The sequence below is a fragment of the Lethenteron reissneri genome, chromosome 72 (genome assembly GCF_015708825.2).
Source record: "Lethenteron reissneri isolate LAM-NWPU_2019-01 chromosome 72, ASM1570882v1, whole genome shotgun sequence".
In the NCBI taxonomy this organism is placed as follows: domain Eukaryota; kingdom Metazoa; phylum Chordata; class Hyperoartia; order Petromyzontiformes; family Petromyzontidae; genus Lethenteron; species Lethenteron reissneri.
In genome coordinates, this window is record NC_083850.1 from 5129843 (window position 1) to 5150611 (window position 20769).

The following is a 20769-nucleotide window of genomic DNA, read 5'->3' on the forward strand; positions in this document are numbered from 1 at the left end:
AACACACGCGACACCCACTCTTGCGCCGCTCTGCGCAGCGCTCGCCGTCTGCTGGCCGCTTGCGTTATGATCGCGCACCTGGGGTACGCCTATTACGCACGCCGCGAGCTTACGCACACACAGTACCACACGCGTTCCCACACGCAACCCGCGCGCTCAGCTCCGCGCAGCGCTCACTCACGTGGCGAACCACTGTGCACACAGCGCACCCACACGCTCACACTGCACGACAAGATCACGCGAGACCACGCTTCGCTATTAATGATTTATTATATGCCACCTGCGAATTGATGTTGAATCAGTGAGTCGACGAGGCTGGCCTATTCCACTAAACCTGTACCTATTCCCTATTTATCGGCTATGATTCTAATTCACCTTCTTACTCACTGTTAAGTGTCCACGGCGGTCCGCTGATCCTTGTGTTAACCGCGTGCCTCGGTGCGTCGCACGGACGTCCGGGTCGCTGGCTCGAGCTGCGTCTGGTCGCCTGGCGCTGGAGTAAGAGAGCGATTTCCCCTCTGCGCTCCTCTATTTATCCTCCCTACCTCCAAAGGGGATGCTGCGCTGAACAATGGGCTCGTGCACCCCGAGCCCGCGCACGGCAGTCCCCAGGCGCTGTTGATATGCTAATCAGTGTGCTGCGTGCAAGGCGTAAATCCTAATTAATCCCTTACCCTCCCTAACAATGGGGCCTGCGCGCTCAAGCGCAATTATCCCAACCCTCCATGACTATGCGCAACAGCCCCTGTGAGCCCGCTATTCATGCTGTCCCGTGCCTCCCCTGCTTGCCCCGTCGACTCGTGGGGGTGTGTGTGGGGGGAAATGCGCCTCAACCGCGGTGGCCGAATGCCCCACGCCGCGACCACACAATATTAAGGCCGTTCGCAGCGCCGCGGTGCCACGTAGCACGGGGAGGTCATCCAATTCCCTGATCGCCGGAAACCGTGAGAATTAATCCCGATAAGGGTCTCTCGGATAAAAACCGGTCGATCAGGTGACCTTCCCTTCCAGCTCTATGGGGGGGGGGGGATGCGTGCGGGTGTGTGCTTATGTGGGGCGGGTGATGGGGGGCAGTGCGGTGGGGGAAGCCGGGCGGCTCCCTGGTTCGGCAGAGCGGCCCCGTCGTTGTGGCACCACATGGGCGCCACAACACATTTCATTTGGCGTACGGTTTCCATTGCCGAGTGCCCCACCACGTCGGACACACCAGACTTGGGCTGTACAGGACATGGGGATGAGCTGTCTGGGTGGGGACGGACATAAGTCTTGAGGCGGGATGGGTGGATAAACCAACAGCGACTTCCTAAATACATTCGTTATAAACTGCAGCCATTTCTCCTCTATGCAATTGACTGAGCAACTTGGGGATATACCCGGTGGCACCTGTGGGCAAACAAGCATGCCCTGTCCCCGACCGCCCATGGAAGCACGTGTATCCACCGCCCCGTGTTCTTTTCATTAGCGGCTTGCAGAAAGTAGAGCCCGTGTCGTAATCGGTGTCGGTGCTGAAGTCGGGGCTCGGAGTCAGGTGGAACGGGGAGCCAGGGGCAAGGGAGTCGGGATGGGAAAGAGCGCAGCGCCAGGGCTGGAGGTGGCTGCGCTCCTCGGCCGGCCGTGTTGGCTGAGCCCACGGCCGGCGCAGAGGAGGCAGCACGGGGCAGCCGACTGTGTCGGGGGCACCAGTGGGACCGAGCCCGGCACCCCTCACCCCTGGGAAGTTGGTACACCTGGTGTATGTCAATAACTTTAATAAACCCTCGGCGACAGCCCTTAAACCTCACATTCGTCTCCGAGTGCGTCCTGGGAACTTCTCTACATATGTATAATAGTGTACGGGCATGTGAACTGTGCTCGTATGTATGTAATGTGTATGCATGCCATTTGGACTTGCGAACCGGGGGTCGGATATGCGAACTGGGGCGTGCAGGATTAGGAATCGGATGAAAATTATTAGAATAACACTATGGTTGTATTATAATTACACTGAGCTAGAGTGAATGTTATATGTAGATGCGCATTGGGAGTCGTAAATGCAAACTGGGAGGTGCTCGGTTTAGAATAGCATCAAAATGAGTTTCATAACAACGTGGTCCTATTAGAATCACGCTATCAACAGCTGCTGATGTTCGGGTGGCGGCCGTCGATTCGGGCTCTGCTCTTCATTTCCTCGCCTGGATGGTGCCGCGGGACGCAGCATTTCTGAAGGTGATGTTGTTGTTGCTGCTGCTGCAGTTGCTGCAGTTGCTGCTGCTGTAGTTGCTGCTGTTGCAGTTGCTGCAGTTGCTGCAGTTGCTGCTGCTGCAGTTGCTGCTGTTGTTGCTGGTACTGTTGTTGCTGGTACTGTTGCTGCTTAAGTTTCAGTGGTGTTCCGTGATAGGATAACAAACTTTGATCAAATACTCTTATCAAACGAGTCGTTACAATTGTAACGAATCATAATTGCACGGGCTTATGTTGGGTTTGTAAGATAATTCTATATTTACATACTGAATATTGCTATTTGATGCCATTGAGATAGAACATTCACCCAGCAGTGGACAGCTTGATCCTAATACCACGAAAGTGTTATTCAAACAATTTTAATCCCATCCTGATTCTGCACCTTCCGTTTCACATATCCCACCCTTGGTTCGCACGTCCATATTACATACATACATGTTACATGCATACATGTTACATACAGACATATTACATTCATGCATATTACATACAGACATGTTACATACTCACGAGCATAGTGTGATTCTTATAGGACCACGGTGTGAAGCTAAGAATTCGAATATCACACTTCAATGTTCGGTGTTCTAATCTGTAACAATAGTTTATTGTTATTTTATAGCGTTATAATGTATAGCTCATAGCTTATATTGTTAGAGTTCGCAACATTATAGTTTACTATAACACTAGTTTGTAGTGTTATTTTACAATCTGAGAGTTTGTGGCCGTGCCCTGTTCTTGACTAATGTTACTTTGTTTAATCATAACTGTGTGTAGGTTAGTGCCATCGGTGCTTAGTGAATACTACTCATGAATTAACTCATACTTCTTTCGGATAGAAATTTGAAATCGTGTTGGTAGAACAAGTCGCCTGCCTTTTCTAGACGAATTGTTATCTTCAAGTGCGTCCGAAAATAAACTGCTAAAATACACAGAATAGGGAAGGCAGCCTTGTTGGGGAGATGTAGTTTGGCTAAGGCGCTGTGGCCGGGTGATGACACGGATTCTGAAACAATGGCGTTAAACACTCGCTGCTTGGCCCCGTCGACAGCAGCGAAGACTGTCATATACCGCCCCATTTACGAGTTGGCTGTATAATGTGTATAGTTGAAGGTGCTAGGTGTTGTCTTCTTCTAACAGCTACTAACGTGCGTGTGTTGTCTGTTTTTAGGATTTGTCCATTGATGTAGTTCTTTTTATTGCGGCGTTTTTTTGTTGAGTTCTGTCACTTGAGTGTTGCAGTTTGTTTAAGAATTCGTCAGGTGAGCGTGGTGTTTTGCTTGTGGGAATTTCGCTTTGTCACAATTTGTGATTGTTATAATAATTGTAACGATTCATAATCTTATGAGTTTATAATGGGTTTGTGCGTGATTCTTATACGATCACACTGTGATTCTAATGCTTCTAATGATATTATAATACCTTACCTCCGTTTATATGGTTATAAATTCAAACACTAGTTAATAATCGTTTAATGTTTAGTGTTATCGTTTATAGTAATACAGTTTACATGTTATAAAGTAGAGTTTATCCCCGACATACTTCGGGATAAGAGACTGGTACGTTGATGAACACGTGTTTAATCGCGTAGACAGCCAAGATGCTGCCAGTTCAGGGCACACTTGTGTGACGGAGATCCTCCACCTGAAACGCGCTTAAAACACGTTTTTGATATGAACATTGTAAAATAAATAAACGGACAAGCATTTGTTAAAATACGTTTTTATTCATTTGGAATAATTCTTACGTCAAAACTCGAAGGGAATATTTATTATGTCATATGTTCACACTTTTCCAGTACAATACCAATCAAAGTACATCCTGAAATCTAAAGTTGATTAATACCAACCAAAAAAAGCTATATACTTGAAAAAAACGTTTAAAATGTTGAATAAAGATGTACCTACAGACGCATTCCAACTTTAGCTCAACAGGAACACCTAACGACTACAATTCAACCCTCTCACAACCAGTGCTCATCACACCACTTCGGCAAGTCATCCGATAATATTACAAACCACCAATGTGCTCGATACGGATTAATAGGTATAGCCACATGACATCATATTTTTTCAGTCACCCCGAGCTCTCTGTTTGACTCTCGAGCCACTCCATTACATCCAGCCATCTCTCGGGATCCAAATGCATGGGATCGAAGGTGGAAACTTCTTCAGGACTCATTGCAGCACCTTGAATTTCAGCTTTTGATTTCAGTTTCCTATCATTGTGGACCTTCTGATGCCTGTTCATGGTTGATGACCGTGCAAATGCCTTCCCACACACAGAGCACGGGAATGGCTTCTCGCCCGTGTGTCTTCTCTGGTGAATTTGAAGAGTTGATGAGTGTGCAAATGTCTTCCCACACACAGGGCACAGGAACGGCTTCTCGCCCGTGTGTGTTCTCTGGTGAATTTGAAGATGCGATGAGTTTGCAAATGCCTTCCCACACACAGAGCACAGGAATGGCTTCTCGCCCGTGTGTGTTCTCTGATGACTCTGAAGATGTGATGACCGTGCAAATGCCTTCCCACACACAGAGCACGGGAATGGCTTCTCGCCCGTGTGTGTTCTTTGGTGACTCTGAAGATGTGATGAGTGTGCAAATGTCTTCCCGCACACAGAGCACAGGAACGGCTTCTCGCCCGTGTGTGTTCTCTGGTGTCTCTTAAGATGTGATGGCCGTGAAAAGGATTTCTCACACACAGAGCAATTGAATGGCTTCTTGCCTCCGTGTGCGTGGGGATGTGGAGAGCGTATCTGCTCCATGTGAGCGTAGTAACAGCAGCGGTGTTATTGAGTCAAAAGTACGCTATCGGCCGAAAGGAGTTTTGGATTTTTTAAACTGCTAAAACAAGAACGACACTCGCGTCTAACCGAGACGCAAAAAAATACCGCTAATTTGACGACGAACACGTTTAAGAGTTTATCCGCGAAAATAGACACCTACTTGGAGATTCAAGGTAGATCGATGTCTTGAACCCGTCTGAAGATGTCGCCACGAACTCTCCCGACGCAAAATCGTCGACACAGCAATTGTGCTCGCCAGGCTGCGTTGTCTCGCGGTTGAAGGGCGATCAGCAGAGCGACGAGTCGAGCGTCCAACCTCATCAAGTTCCCTCTCGAAATGGCATTGAGCTCTGCTTCTGAGCCGCCTTATAACTCCCCCCCTTGGATCCAATCCTTTGTCTTTCAGGATATTAGCATTCGATTGTTAATTTTGGAAGGCACAATCCGCATGTCTATTAACATACCGAAGGGTAATGTGCCCATTGTGCTTCATGCATGAATATGTAAGTGCATCTCAGTGTGTAATTGTGCGCTTATTTTGAATAAAAACTTTGTCCTCGATTTAAAGTGAATGCAGAGAAATTAGCATGTAACTTTAGAAAAGGAGGAGAGCGGCCTTCTCGACGAGGAATTGAAACCCAATGGGTAATATTCTTTTACAGCGTTACAATGGATAGGTTGTAGTTCTTAGGTTATAATATTATGTTTCACTATGATAGAGCTTAACATGTGAGAGTCTACAATATCAGAGTTGATCAAATGCGACGATCAAGGTCGTCAATCGGGTGAGTTTGAACAGAGGCTTTAATCAAAGGCGTTATCCCATCACGGAACACCACCTCCCTGCGTTTATTACAGCAACAGAAGCAACTACAGCAGCAACAACAGCAGCAACATCACATTTCGAGGGCAACGCAGCTACTTCCGATTCTGCTGCCCAGCTGTTTGTAGTCGGGACCTGCTCTCGCAGGACCCCACACGTCTTTGGAAATGATTGCGATGATCATGTCTGAGCTCAGAATTAAGTCACTCAAGATTACTTTTTTAACCATCGGGGCTCTGTGAATACTACTCATGAATGAAATCACACTCCTGTATGACCGACATTGTACTAATTTTGGTTGATCGAGTAGAACAAGGCACATAACATGTCCAGACGAATTCTTATCAACAACAGTGTCCTTAAATATGATGCTAAAATAAATGTTAACACTGGATTAAACGTGCACCTCTTAACCCCTCCCTCGCATTTACGACTAACAATTTGCATTTGCAGATAACATACATTCAAGTACAGTAATTTGCTAAAACGACCAAATTGTCATTCTAAAATTTGAATGCCATTCTTACCCTCGACCCCCAGAGTTCACATATCCGACCGTCGGTTCGATTGAACGGACAATTAACAAACATGTGTAGAGTTCCATTATAATACTTCTAATGAAATTAAAATACCGTACCTCCGTTTATGGTGGTATAAATTATAAAACCAGTTGGTAGCTTTTTTTGTCGTTTAATGTTTAGTGTTATTGTTTATAGTGTTATCAATTTACGTGTTTTTAAGTACAGGTGATTCCCGGTATACTTCGGTATTCTGGACCTGAACGTTGCACCGTCTCTCTGGGGACCCGTGTGGTGTGTGTAGCGAGTATCACGGGGTGGGCGGGTAGTGTGGTGATAGTGGTCACGGTCGGCACCGATGCACGACCACCGCCACCACCCCTACTGGGCGGTGGACCTGCCACCACAAAGCAGCACGCGGCGGAGGAGTGAGGCGATCGCTGTCGCCACGCGAGCGAGGCCCCCTCGCTTCCTCTTCTTTTCGTGCATCTCCACCTGCACCTCTTCCGTTTTCTCCTCTTTCTCATCCTCCTCCATCCCCTCTTCTTCATCCTCCACCACCATCTTCTCCTCTACCTCCTCCTCTTCCTGTGCCACCTCCATCTTCTCCATCTTCTTCTCCTCCGCTAGCACCATCACTTCCTCCTTCATCTCCTCCTCAACTTCCGGCACCACCATCTCCACCACCGTTTTCTCTTCCTCCTCTACCACCATTGTTTCCCCTTTTACCGTCGTCTCCATGTCCTCCACCACGACCATCTGTTCATCCTTTGTTGTCTCCTTGTCCTCCATCTCTGTATTGTCTTTCTCCTCTCCCTCCGTGTTCTCCTCCATTGTCACCATCACAATCTCGTCCTCCTTTGCCTTCTCTTCCTCCGATTTCTCCTCCTCCTCTGTCTCTACCTCATCCTCCATCATCTCCTTCACCTCTTCCTTCGTCTCTTTCTCCACAACCTCTGTCTTCACTTCAAAGGCCTGGACGAGTGAGGAGGAGGGCTGCACTGGCACAGATCTGTGAAGAGACAACACGACACCGTTCCACCTTGTTGCTACGGCAGACATCGCCATCTAATAATAATAATAGTTCAATTTGTAACGCGCGAAAATTTGCAGACGTAGTGGCCGCAACTCAGAGGCGCGGAGCCAAGCTCAGAGTCGCTCAAAAGCATGATTGTAGAGGTGAGTTATTCTTTGGTTCTTTCGGTTAAGTCACGTCTAAAGATAAAATAATAAATTTAAATAAAAGCATATTTCGACGTTTCGATTGCAACACAAGCAATCATCATCAGGCAAAAAAAAAGAATAGCAACAAAAAATCTAACTAGAAAACTATAGACAGACATACAAGCAGACAGACATCACACGGACACACAGAGAGAGGACACATATCGGCACAAATAGATATGTGTCCTCTCTCTGTGTGTCCGTGTGATGTCTGTCTGCTTGTATGTCTGTCTATAGTTTTCTAGTTAGATTTTTTGTTGCTATTTCTTTTTTTTGCTTTTGCCTGATGATGATTGCTTGTGTTGCAATCGAAACGTCGTAATATGCTTTTATTTTAATTTATTATTTTATCTTTAGACGTGACTTAACCGAAAGAACCAAAGAATAATTCCTGCAGTCACGAAAGCTCCATAATTAAGGTAGAGGTGAGTTTTTAAGTGTCTCTTGAAGGAGGCGATTGAGGTGATGCTGCGAATGTGCAGAGGGATATCGTTCCAGACTGTTGGGGCTGCCACCGAGAAGCGGCGCATAGACACGATGACCATCCTGGATCTTGGTATCGAGAGGAGGTCGTGAGTCGCGCTGCGCAGGCATCTGCCGTGTGCTGAGCTGCAAGTTGTCAATAATGAAGAAAGGTACGGCGGGCAGGCGGATATGAAGGCATCGTCCGTGGGTGGAATGTGTGGCGGATTAATTCGAGCTGAATAGAAACAGCAATAACGACATGGCTAGTGAGTGTGCTTAGTATTGGTGCTGTCATTCTCATGGCGCCAGGCTATCCTTGAGATAGATGCAGCTGTGTCTCACACAGACTGCTGTAGTTTCACAGTAGTGGGTGGCGTTGCTGTGCAAATTTAGCTGAATTATTTGAAGTGACATTTTTTTGGTTCTTTCGGTAAAGTCATGTAGGTATAAAATAAAATAAATTAAATCACAACGTTTCGATTGTAACACAAGCAATCATCATCAGGTGGGAAAACCACAGCAAGAAACGTTCTTGCAATAACGACATGGCCATCGAAACGTCGTGATTTAATTTAATTTATTTTATTTCATACCTACGTGAATTTACCGATATAACCAAAGAATATGGATCCCTGTAGTCACTAAAACTTCAAATCTAGATTGAACATATTCTATATGTATATTCTAATTGACCCCTTGCACATAATGTCCTAAGCATTTCAAATGGCATCGATAGAGATCCTGAACGTCCACTGTGACGGAATGGGTGTGGATCTGTGTGGTCAATGCAGCAGCAATAATAGCCAGGGCGGGATGCAAGATCTGAACTGTAATGGTGAAGAATGAGTGCACGAAAATTTGGTCGCTTCAACACATCCACGATTTAAAAAAAGTGTCCGTCAGTGATTTGTGGTCGAGAAAGCCACCTCCCTTGACGTCGAAGGCATCTCAGAGTGCATTGCATGCGATGGGCCTCTCGCATCTCTCATCTCATCGCGTTTTAAATTGGACACCCCTCTCAGTGGTAACTGTCGCTGTACATTACAAAGCGACTAGGCAGCTGGCCTGTCAACAGGCGATAAACAGCGAAAATCTCACGGTGGATGGAGGGTTACATGGTGAAGATATGCCCACTTCGTTATGTGGTCTAACCCAGAAACCAATTATGAAAAATAAATCTGTCCACAGTATAGCGGAATGTACACGTGGAGTTTGCAGTGTCTGTGAATTTTGAGAGCGCGACAGGGCTTGAGCACCTGTGCGTCACAGCAACATTGACCTGGGTTTGATTTCCACGTTTGGCCACATTCTCCGTGTGGATTGTGCAGCCACCTGTTCTGGGAATGTTCTGCAGCTTTCTCCCTGTTACTAAACCCACACAAGCAATGCAAATTGTTCAATTTGGATCGCAAACAGTAGCAACTTTCTTGAAAAATGCGAGCAAACTTGGCAGGATCCTCCTGAAAAAAAGTCTTGAGACCGAGTAAGGCTGATGCTGCGTGAGAAGCATGGCAATAAATAACAAAAATAAACACACAGGGCGCACACGCAGAGTGGTTTACCGTGGCTCAGCGACTCCGGAGTTTGCTTTATCTTCTTGGAAGCCCTCTTCTTCAAAGCTCGGAGCTATTGGGCCCCACACAGGATTGGAGGACGTGGCGGCGGCGATGGCGGCGGTGGTGGAGGTGGTGTCAGTGGTAGTGGTGCTGCTGCTGGTGGTATCGGTCTGGAGCCATTGTCGCTCGATCTTGTCGAGGCGCTGCTCTTCCTCGAGGCGCTTTTGCTCCACAAGACGCTTCTCCTCCATCAAGTGCTCCTCCTCCTCTTGACGCTTCACCTCAACGAGGCGCTTCTCCTGCATGAGACGTTTCTCCTCGAGGAGCTTCACCTTGCGAAAGCGCCTCTCCTCAAGTCGCTTATTTTTTTTCTCAAGACGCTTCAGCTCTATGAGACGCTTCACCTCAAAGAGGCGATTCTCCTCCATGAGGCGATTCTCTTCCTCGACTCGCTGCACCTCAATGAGGTGCTGCTCCTCGACAAGGCGCTTCTCTTCTTCCACCCGCTTCTCCTCCATGAGGCGCTTCTCTTCCTCGACCCGCTTCACATCTATGAGGCGCTTCTCTTCCTCCAGATGCTTCTCCTTGAGACGCTTCACCTCGCCAAGGCGCTTGAAGCGCGTTTCTTCAAGGAGGCGCTTTTCCATGACCCGTTTCACGTCTTTGAGGATATTATTTCGAAGGCACTTCTGCTCCGTTTGGTGCTTCACCTTGGCGAGGCGCTTCACCTCATTGGGGCGCTTCTCTTCCATTGGGCATTTCTCCTTCGCAAGGCGCTTGTCCTCCTGGAGACGCTTCACTCCGCTGACGTTCTTCACCTCCCCAATGCTCCTCTGTTCACGCGACGATAAGCACATGATCATTCAGACATGCGCACTCAGGACAAAATCTATTCTCGCAGGCACACAAACATAGACGGGCACATAGACAAACAAAAATGCATACTGGCACATCTATGTACGGATGCAAACATGCACATTAACTCATGGCATGAGGTGATGATGGAGGGATGGAGTGATGGTGTTGGGAGATGGTGTTGTGATACGGAGAGGTGAAATTGTGGAATGTTCTGGAGAGACGGTGCCTTGTGATGGTATTGGCGCTTTATGAGGCTCTATGCTATTGTATTGATTCTCGAATTGAATCTTTCGTGACTGCAAGCATTCATACTCACGTATGCGACTTTACCGAAAAAACCTAAGAAAGAGTCACGTACGTGACTTTACCGAAAAAACTAAGAGTATATTGTATCGAGTTGGTGGTGATGTGAAGAGATTGTGTGGTGATGTGAGGTGTAGTGATGTTTTGGTGCAATGGTGTGGGAGTGTGGAGAGAATGTGGTGTTTGACTCCCATAGACCCCATACACACCTTTGGGGAACGATTTTCATAGCTTTGGCCTGGGAAAGGGTCCACTTCATCCATAATGTCCCCCCACGTGGTCGACTGGCGCCATGACTCCCTGGCTACGGAAAACAAAATTAATTCAAAGGACGAGTAATGTATTAGAGAACGAAGCACGTGGATATTCACACAACTAATTCTGAGATTCTTGTAATTACCTCTTAACACATAACATGACCTACTGTTGAGAAACATTAGTCACATGGCAGTAAAACATTACAAGTCATATTTTTGTAAGCATGTTGAGATCATCAATTTCATAAAGTTGAGACCCCAATTTAACCCAATATGGCTGAAACGCAGCTCTAAATCCTTGCTGTCTGCCACACTTGACCGTTTACCTCTTCCCATCACCACCAAGAAAAATAATTAATCAGGGAGCTGCCTCCTCTGCATAAAAGCCACGTGATGCAGGTAACTGGGACTTACCATCATAGTCCTCCAAGATGTCAGCCCACTTGCGTTGTCTGTCCATGTTTTGTGGTGAAGGAGTCGTTTCTGTTTGATGTTGGAGGGGCTGGAGAGGTTGTAAAAATGCTCAGATTTAGCAACCTTTCGAATCACTCATCCTCTCAATTATCACAAATTTGACCACTCGCTGTACCAATCATATCACTTTCGTGCCGTTTGCTTTACAAGTCCACTCACTCGCTTGTTTGCCCACTCACGCGTGCGTCAGATCACTCACTCGTCCACCCACGCGAACATGTTTATTCCAACTGCCTATTGCATTAAACATAATCGCCAGACATAACCGTGATGTTTAACCTCTAATCCAGACAAGCATGTTGATGCACAGCCCATTTGTATAAATCGACTGCTTGATAAAGGCCCCCCTATGTCTTGTAGGTCATTGGGGTCAAATGACCATACTTAAATCATTTGTTATAACCCGAGAATGACGTCGTAGGTCACGTGATGTCAGAGGTACCGCCCATGTGGCTGTGACATCACAGATAGGAGACGTCTATGGCAGCAGCTAGGGTCTGAACTAAAAGGCTGACTCCTCCCCCGTGTTGGAAAACATTCAATACATGTAATGCAGGGCACAATTATGCAGGCAATCAGAACACAATAATTATAGACATGTTAATTATATTATATGAGATTTAAACAGGTTAGTTATGAATGTTTTAAATGTTGACTTGCTTTGAGTCTAAACAATGACAGTAACAGTAACATATCAGAGCATGCCAAGTAAACTAATAGTCATAATTTGGTTGCAGAAAATCCAAATATCAACATATTCAAAAATAATGAAGCTTTAGTTTGTAGTCAAAACGTGCAATAAAAATAAACAACACACATCGTCAACAGGGACGCTCACCTCGTTGAGGATTCGCTCTGCAAAGGCTTCTTCTGCTGCTGCTCACTCGTGCGCATTCCTCTCAACTGCGGGTGGAGGCGTGGCTATGACGTAACAGAGGTGACGTCACTACAGCGAGGCTCCGCCCCCACGCGCTTGGCGGGCGCACCACGTGGTGCAGTGCGGGTGGTGTGCGTCACCGGAAACAGCAGAGTCCTCGATTCAACATTAAACATTTGCCCCCTCGCTTTGTGCTTTCTTTGATGTCGCCGTTACTGCGGCGAGGACTGAAGCGATGCCTGGCCATCAGGCCTGGCATATACCTAGGCCTCAGGCTTCATATTTGTTCGTAGTTATTTTTTGTTTAATTGGAATTATTAACTTGCATTTCATTCATTACATTTCAAGCGTATAAACACCATCCCATTGGTTTATTTACTTTTAAATTCAGGTTTGTATTATAGTTATTGATCTGTAGTTATATTTAAGTGAGGTGGTTGTACTAAGTGTGAATTTGAGTTCCATGTAAATTATAATTGTGTAAAGGATTTGTCTGTGTGCAACTATCCTGGCAGTGGTAATTAGGGCTTTTTATAATTTAGTTGTTAATGATATTGTTTATTTGTGTGTGTCTGTTATCTATGTCTGTGTCAGGTTACATATCTATGTTTGTAGCTGTGTGTGTTTGTTAATTTATTATGGGTGGTGATGATGATGTATCTTGATAATGGATGGTGGTGATGATGATGATGGGTGGTGATTATGAAGGGTGGTAATGATGATGGTTGGTGATGATAATGTGTAGTGATTATGATGGGTGGTAGTGGTGATCATGGGTGGTGGTAATGATTGGTGAGGTTATGATGATGGGTGGTGATGGTTATGGGTGGTGATGATGATGGGTTGTTGTGATTATGGGTGTTGATGATGATGGATGATTGGTGGTGGTTATGATAACTGTTGGATTGTGATGGGTGGGTGGTGGTTGTGGCGATGGTTGATAGTGATAATGATGATTGGAGATGATAATGGGTGTTGATGCCGATGATTTGTGTTGATGATTATGGGTGGTGATGAGTAAATGAGCCACCACCCAATACATAACAGTAACAGAAGTAACTAAAGCAGCACCAATAACAGCAGCAACAACAGCAGCAACACGTTTTGAGGGCGACGCAACTACTTCTGATTCTGCTGTTTCTGCTGCTCGACTATTTGTAGACAGGACCTGCTCTCGCGGGACCCCACACGTCTTTGGAAATGATTGCGATCATGTCTGAGCTGAGAATTAAGTGACTAATCGTTGCTTTGTTTAACCATAACTGTGTGTAGGTTAGTGTCTGGGGACTCAGCGAATACTACTCATGAAAGAACTCGCACTCCTTTATGACCGACATTCTACTAATTTTGGTTGATCGAGACGAACAAGGCACGTGCCATGTCCAGATTATTTTTATTACCAATATTGTCTTTAAATATGATGCTAAACTAAACGTTAACACTGGATTAAACCTGCACCTCTTAACCCCTGCCTCACATTTACGACTAACAATTTGCATTTTATACGTAACATACAGTCAAGCACAGTAAAATGCTAATACGACAATATTGTTATTCTAGGAATTTGAATTCGATTCTAACCCTGCACCCCTCACAGTTCGCATATCCAACCCCCGGTTCGATGGAACGTTCGCTTTACATACATTTGAGCAGTGTGGTTATAATACTTCTAATGAGATTTGAATACCGTACCTCCGTTCATGGTGTAATGAATTAGAATACCAGTTTATAGTCATTTAATGTTGAGTGTTATCGTTTATAATGATACAGCTGAAGTCATCGAGGTGAAACGGCCTAAGTGTGTAGGAATGTAGATAGGGCATCGCCGTTGGTTCGTCCACCCATCCCGCCTCAAGACTTATGTCCGTCCCCACCCAGACGGCTTATCCCCATGTCCCGTACAGCCCAAGTCTGGTGTGTCCAACGTGGTGGGGTGCTTGGCAACGGAAACCGTACTCCAAAGGAAATGTGTTGTGCCGCTCACAGTTTGCTAGCCCCTGAGGCCCGGGGTGCCTCAAGGATCTCCCACGTGCGAGGAATCGGTGCCAGGAGCCCGGTCATGTTTCTCAAAAGAAGCCAGGGAGCTGTCTAACCCTTCAAGGCTGTGGTGCGAACCCTTGACGCCCCGAAAGGCACAAGATTCCACCATGGGCGAGGGACCGGCGTCGAGAACCAGGTCAAAATGCTCAAGGTTACGCTCGTAGGATCCAAGCCCAACACACGGACAATTGAAGGGTCCAGTTGAACAACGTGGAAGCGTGTTAGGATTGTTGTTGTGGTTATTGTGTTGTTTTCTTGTTGTTGACGGGTGAGTGTGGTCACACTGCTTACCCCTTACAGTTGAGTATTTGGTTTGGGAAATTTTGCTACATCTGCTGCCCTGACGCACGTGGCTTCTAAAAACTGTTGTTGATGTAAAGACAGTGCATCTAGTAAGGGACAAGCGGTGACAATAAGATAGAGAGAGTTCAAGAAGGGAAGGCGGGACAAAGGGTGGGGGGGAATTCTCACAACGAATAAGAGAGGAGGAGGAACGACGTTCAGGGCTGTTTTGGTGGAATATCGGGTCGTGGCATTTTGCTGTCTCGTCGTTTTCGTTGCTATATCGAGATTCCGGGGTCGTCAGCAGTGTTAAAAGATCAACAAAATAACCCTCTCCAGTCTGAGTCTAAAGTCATTACAATTGTAACGATTCAATCTCACGAACTTTGTTCGATTATATTGCTATTCGATGCCGTTGAGATGGAACATTCATCAATCAGTGGGCAACTTGATTCTAATACGACCATGGTGTGATTCTAATAATTTTGATTCGATTCTAAACCTGACACCTCGCAGGCCACATTTTGGTACGACAAAAAATGTAATCAGATCCTGTTCTTGCACCTTCCGTTTCACAGATCCCACACTTGGTTCGCACGTCCATATTACATACATATTACATACATACATACATATTACATAAAGACATGTTACATAAAGACATGTAACGTACTTACCAGCATAGTCTGATTCGCAGAGGACCACGGAGTAATTCTAATCATTCGAATGCGAATCCAATATCACACTTCAATACATGGTGTTCCAATCTATAACACTAGCATATGTTATTTTTTGCATTATAATGTCGAGCTCATATGTTTTATTGTTCGAGTTCACAACATTAAATTTTACTATAAAAGTAGTTTACAGTGGTATTGTTATAGCGTTACAATGTATAGCTACAACAGTTATATTGTTAGAGTTTATAATGTTAGAGCTTACAGTGTGAGTTAATAATGGTAACTGTCGCTGTACATTACAAAGCGACTAGGCAGCTGGCCTGTCAACAGGCGATAAACAGCGAAAATCTCACGGTGGATGGAGGGTTACATGGTGAAGATATGCCCACTTCGTTATGTGGTCTAACCCAGAAACCAATTATGAAAAATAAATCTGTCCACAGTATAGCGGAATGTACACGTGGAGTTTGCAGTGTCTGTGAATTTTGAGAGCGCGACAGGGCTTGAGCACCTGTGCGTCACAGCAACATTGACCTGGGTTTGATTTCCACGTTTGGCCACATTCTCCGTGTGGATTGTGCAGCCACCTGTTCTGGGAATGTTCTGCAGCTTTCTCCCTGTTACTAAACCCACACAAGCAATGCAAATTGTTCAATTTGGATCGCAAACAGTAGCAACTTTCTTGAAAAATGCGAGCAAACTTGGCAGGATCCTCCTGAAAAAAAGTCTTGAGACCGAGTAAGGCTGATGCTGCGTGAGAAGCATGGCAATAAATAACAAAAATAAACACACAGGGCGCACACGCAGAGTGGTTTACCGTGGCTCAGCGACTCCGGAGTTTGCTTTATCTTCTTGGAAGCCCTCTTCTTCAAAGCTCGGAGCTATTGGGCCCCACACAGGATTGGAGGACGTGGCGGCGGCGATGGCGGCGGTGGTGGAGGTGGTGTCAGTGGTAGTGGTGCTGCTGCTGGTGGTATCGGTCTGGAGCCATTGTCGCTCGATCTTGTCGAGGCGCTGCTCTTCCTCGAGGCGCTTTTGCTCCACAAGACGCTTCTCCTCCATCAAGTGCTCCTCCTCCTCTTGACGCTTCACCTCAACGAGGCGCTTCTCCTGCATGAGACGTTTCTCCTCGAGGAGCTTCACCTTGCGAAAGCGCCTCTCCTCAAGTCGCTTATTTTTTTTCTCAAGACGCTTCAGCTCTATGAGACGCTTCACCTCAAAGAGGCGATTCTCCTCCATGAGGCGATTCTCTTCCTCGACTCGCTGCACCTCAATGAGGTGCTGCTCCTCGACAAGGCGCTTCTCTTCTTCCACCCGCTTCTCCTCCATGAGGCGCTTCTCTTCCTCGACCCGCTTCACATCTATGAGGCGCTTCTCTTCCTCCAGATGCTTCTCCTTGAGACGCTTCACCTCGCCAAGGCGCTTGAAGCGCGTTTCTTCAAGGAGGCGCTTTTCCATGACCCGTTTCACGTCTTTGAGGATATTATTTCGAAGGCACTTCTGCTCCGTTTGGTGCTTCACCTTGGCGAGGCGCTTCACCTCATTGGGGCGCTTCTCTTCCATTGGGCATTTCTCCTTCGCAAGGCGCTTGTCCTCCTGGAGACGCTTCACTCCGCTGACGTTCTTCACCTCCCCAATGCTCCTCTGTTCACGCGACGATAAGCACATGATCATTCAGACATGCGCACTCAGGACAAAATCTATTCTCGCAGGCACACAAACATAGACGGGCACATAGACAAACAAAAATGCATACTGGCACATCTATGTACGGATGCAAACATGCACATTAACTCATGGCATGAGGTGATGATGGAGGGATGGAGTGATGGTGTTGGGAGATGGTGTTGTGATACGGAGAGGTGAAATTGTGGAATGTTCTGGAGAGACGGTGCCTTGTGATGGTATTGGCGCTTTATGAGGCTCTATGCTATTGTATTGATTCTCGAATTGAATCTTTCGTGACTGCAAGCATTCATACTCACGTATGCGACTTTACCGAAAAAACCTAAGAAAGAGTCACGTACGTGACTTTACCGAAAAAACTAAGAGTATATTGTATCGAGTTGGTGGTGATGTGAAGAGATTGTGTGGTGATGTGAGGTGTAGTGATGTTTTGGTGCAATGGTGTGGGAGTGTGGAGAGAATGTGGTGTTTGACTCCCATAGACCCCATACACACCTTTGGGGAACGATTTTCATAGCTTTGGCCTGGGAAAGGGTCCACTTCATCCATAATGTCCCCCCACGTGGTCGACTGGCGCCATGACTCCCTGGCTACGGAAAACAAAATTAATTCAAAGGACGAGTAATGTATTAGAGAACGAAGCACGTGGATATTCACACAACTAATTCTGAGATTCTTGTAATTACCTCTTAACACATAACATGACCTACTGTTGAGAAACATTAGTCACATGGCAGTAAAACATTACAAGTCATATTTTTGTAAGCATGTTGAGATCATCAATTTCATAAAGTTGAGACCCCAATTTAACCCAATATGGCTGAAACGCAGCTCTAAATCCTTGCTGTCTGCCACACTTGACCGTTTACCTCTTCCCATCACCACCAAGAAAAATAATTAATCAGGGAGCTGCCTCCTCTGCATAAAAGCCACGTGATGCAGGTAACTGGGACTTACCATCATAGTCCTCCAAGATGTCAGCCCACTTGCGTTGTCTGTCCATGTTTTGTGGTGAAGGAGTCGTTTCTGTTTGATGTTGGAGGGGCTGGAGAGGTTGTAAAAATGCTCAGATTTAGCAACCTTTCGAATCACTCATCCTCTCAATTATCACAAATTTGACCACTCGCTGTACCAATCATATCACTTTCGTGCCGTTTGCTTTACAAGTCCACTCACTCGCTTGTTTGCCCACTCACGCGTGCGTCAGATCACTCACTCGTCCACCCACGCGAACATGTTTATTCCAACTGCCTATTGCATTAAACATAATCGCCAGACATAACCGTGATGTTTAACCTCTAATCCAGACAAGCATGTTGATGCACAGCCCATTTGTATAAATCGACTGCTTGATAAAGGCCCCCCTATGTCTTGTAGGTCATTGGGGTCAAATGACCATACTTAAATCATTTGTTATAACCCGAGAATGACGTCGTAGGTCACGTGATGTCAGAGGTACCGCCCATGTGGCTGTGACATCACAGATAGGAGACGTCTATGGCAGCAGCTAGGGTCTGAACTAAAAGGCTGACTCCTCCCCCGTGTTGGAAAACATTCAATACATGTAATGCAGGGCACAATTATGCAGGCAATCAGAACACAATAATTATAGACATGTTAATTATATTATATGAGATTTAAACAGGTTAGTTATGAATGTTTTAAATGTTGACTTGCTTTGAGTCTAAACAATGACAGTAACAGTAACATATCAGAGCATGCCAAGTAAACTAATAGTCATAATTTGGTTGCAGAAAATCCAAATATCAACATATTCAAAAATAATGAAGCTTTAGTTTGTAGTCAAAACGTGCAATAAAAATAAACAACACACATCGTCAACAGGGACGCTCACCTCGTTGAGGATTCGCTCTGCAAAGGCTTCTTCTGCTGCTGCTCACTCGTGCGCATTCCTCTCAACTGCGGGTGGAGGCGTGGCTATGACGTAACAGAGGTGACGTCACTACAGCGAGGCTCCGCCCCCACGCGCTTGGCGGGCGCACCACGTGGTGCAGTGCGGGTGGTGTGCGTCACCGGAAACAGCAGAGTCCTCGATTCAACATTAAACATTTGCCCCCTCGCTTTGTGCTTTCTTTGATGTCGCCGTTACTGCGGCGAGGACTGAAGCGATGCCTGGCCATCAGGCCTGGCATATACCTAGGCCTCAGGCTTCATATTTGTTCGTAGTTATTTTTTGTTTAATTGGAATTATTAACTTGCATTTCATTCATTACATTTCAAGCGTATAAACACCATCCCATTGGTTTATTTACTTTTAAATTCAGGTTTGTATTATAGTTATTGATCTGTAGTTATATTTAAGTGAGGTGGTTGTACTAAGTGTGAATTTGAGTTCCATGTAAATTATAATTGTGTAAAGGATTTGTCTGTGTGCAACTATCCTGGCAGTGGTAATTAGGGCTTTTTATAATTTAGTTGTTAATGATATTGTTTATTTGTGTGTGTCTGTTATCTATGTCTGTGTCAGGTTACATATCTATGTTTGTAGCTGTGTGTGTTTGTTAATTTATTATGGGTGGTGATGATGATGTATCTTGATAATGGATGGTGGTGATGATGATGATGGGTGGTGATTATGAAGGGTGGTAATGATGATGGTTGGTGATGATAATGTGTAGTGATTATGATGGGTGGTAGTGGTGATCATGGGTGGTGGTAATGATTGGTGAGGTTATGATGATGGGTGGTGATGGTTATGGGTGGTGATGATGATGGGTTGTTGTGATTATGGGTGTTGATGATGATGGATGATTGGTGGTGGTTATGATAACTGTTGGATTGTGATGGGTGGGTGGTGGTTGTGGCGATGGTTGATAGTGATAATGATGATTGGAGATGATAATGGGTGTTGATGCCGATGATTTGTGTTGATGATTATGGGTGGTGATGAGTAAATGAGCCACCACCCAATACATAACAGTAACAGAAGTAACTAAAGCAGCACCAATAACAGCAGCAACAACAGCAGCAACACGTTTTGAGGGCGACGCAACTACTTCTGATTCTGCTGTTTCTGCTGCTCGACTATTTGTAGACAGGACCTGCTCTCGCGGGACCCCACACGTCTTTGGAAATGATTGCGATCATGTCTGAGCTGAGAATTAAGTGACTAATCGTTGCTTTGTTTAACCATAACTGTGTGTAGGTTAGTGTCTGGGGACTCAGCGAATACTACTCATGAAAGAACTCGCACTCCTTTATGACCGACATTCTACTAATTTTGGTTGATCGAGACGAACAAGGCACGTGCCATGTCCAGATTATTTTTATTACCAATATTGTCTTTAAATATGATGCTAAACTAAACGTTAACACTGGATTAAACCTGCACCTCTTAACCCCTGCCTCACATTTACGACTAACAATTTGCATTTTATACGTAACATACAGTCAAGCACAGTAAAATGCTAATACGACAATATTGTTATTCTAGGAATTTGAATTCGATTCTAACCCTGCACCCCTCACAGTTCGCATATCCAACCCCCGGTTCGATGGAACGTTCGCTTTACATACATTTGAGCAGTGTGGTTATAATACTTCTAATGAGATTTGAATACCGTACCTCCGTTCATGGTGTAATGAATTAGAATACCAGTTTATAGTCATTTATAGTTGAGTGTTATCGTTTATAATGATACAGCTGAAGTCATCGAGGTGAAACGGCCTAAGTGTGTAGGAATGTAGATAGGGCATCGCCG

General features: G+C 45.6%; 1 protein-coding gene across 1 annotated transcript in view; it reads right to left on the reverse strand.

The window, feature by feature from the left end:
• Positions 1-1524: 1524 nt before the first annotated feature.
• LOC133361341 (gastrula zinc finger protein XlCGF71.1-like) overlaps positions 1525-20769 on the reverse strand; it is a 32208-nt gene continuing 12963 nt past the window's right edge. Inside the window, exons 3-4 of the mRNA XM_061580273.1 lie at positions 4450-4911; positions 1525-1665 (exon numbers count right to left, since the gene is read on the reverse strand). Coding sequence (XP_061436257.1) covers positions 1525-1665; positions 4450-4911 — 603 coding nt within the window. The remainder of the gene's footprint in view (positions 1666-4449; positions 4912-20769) is intronic.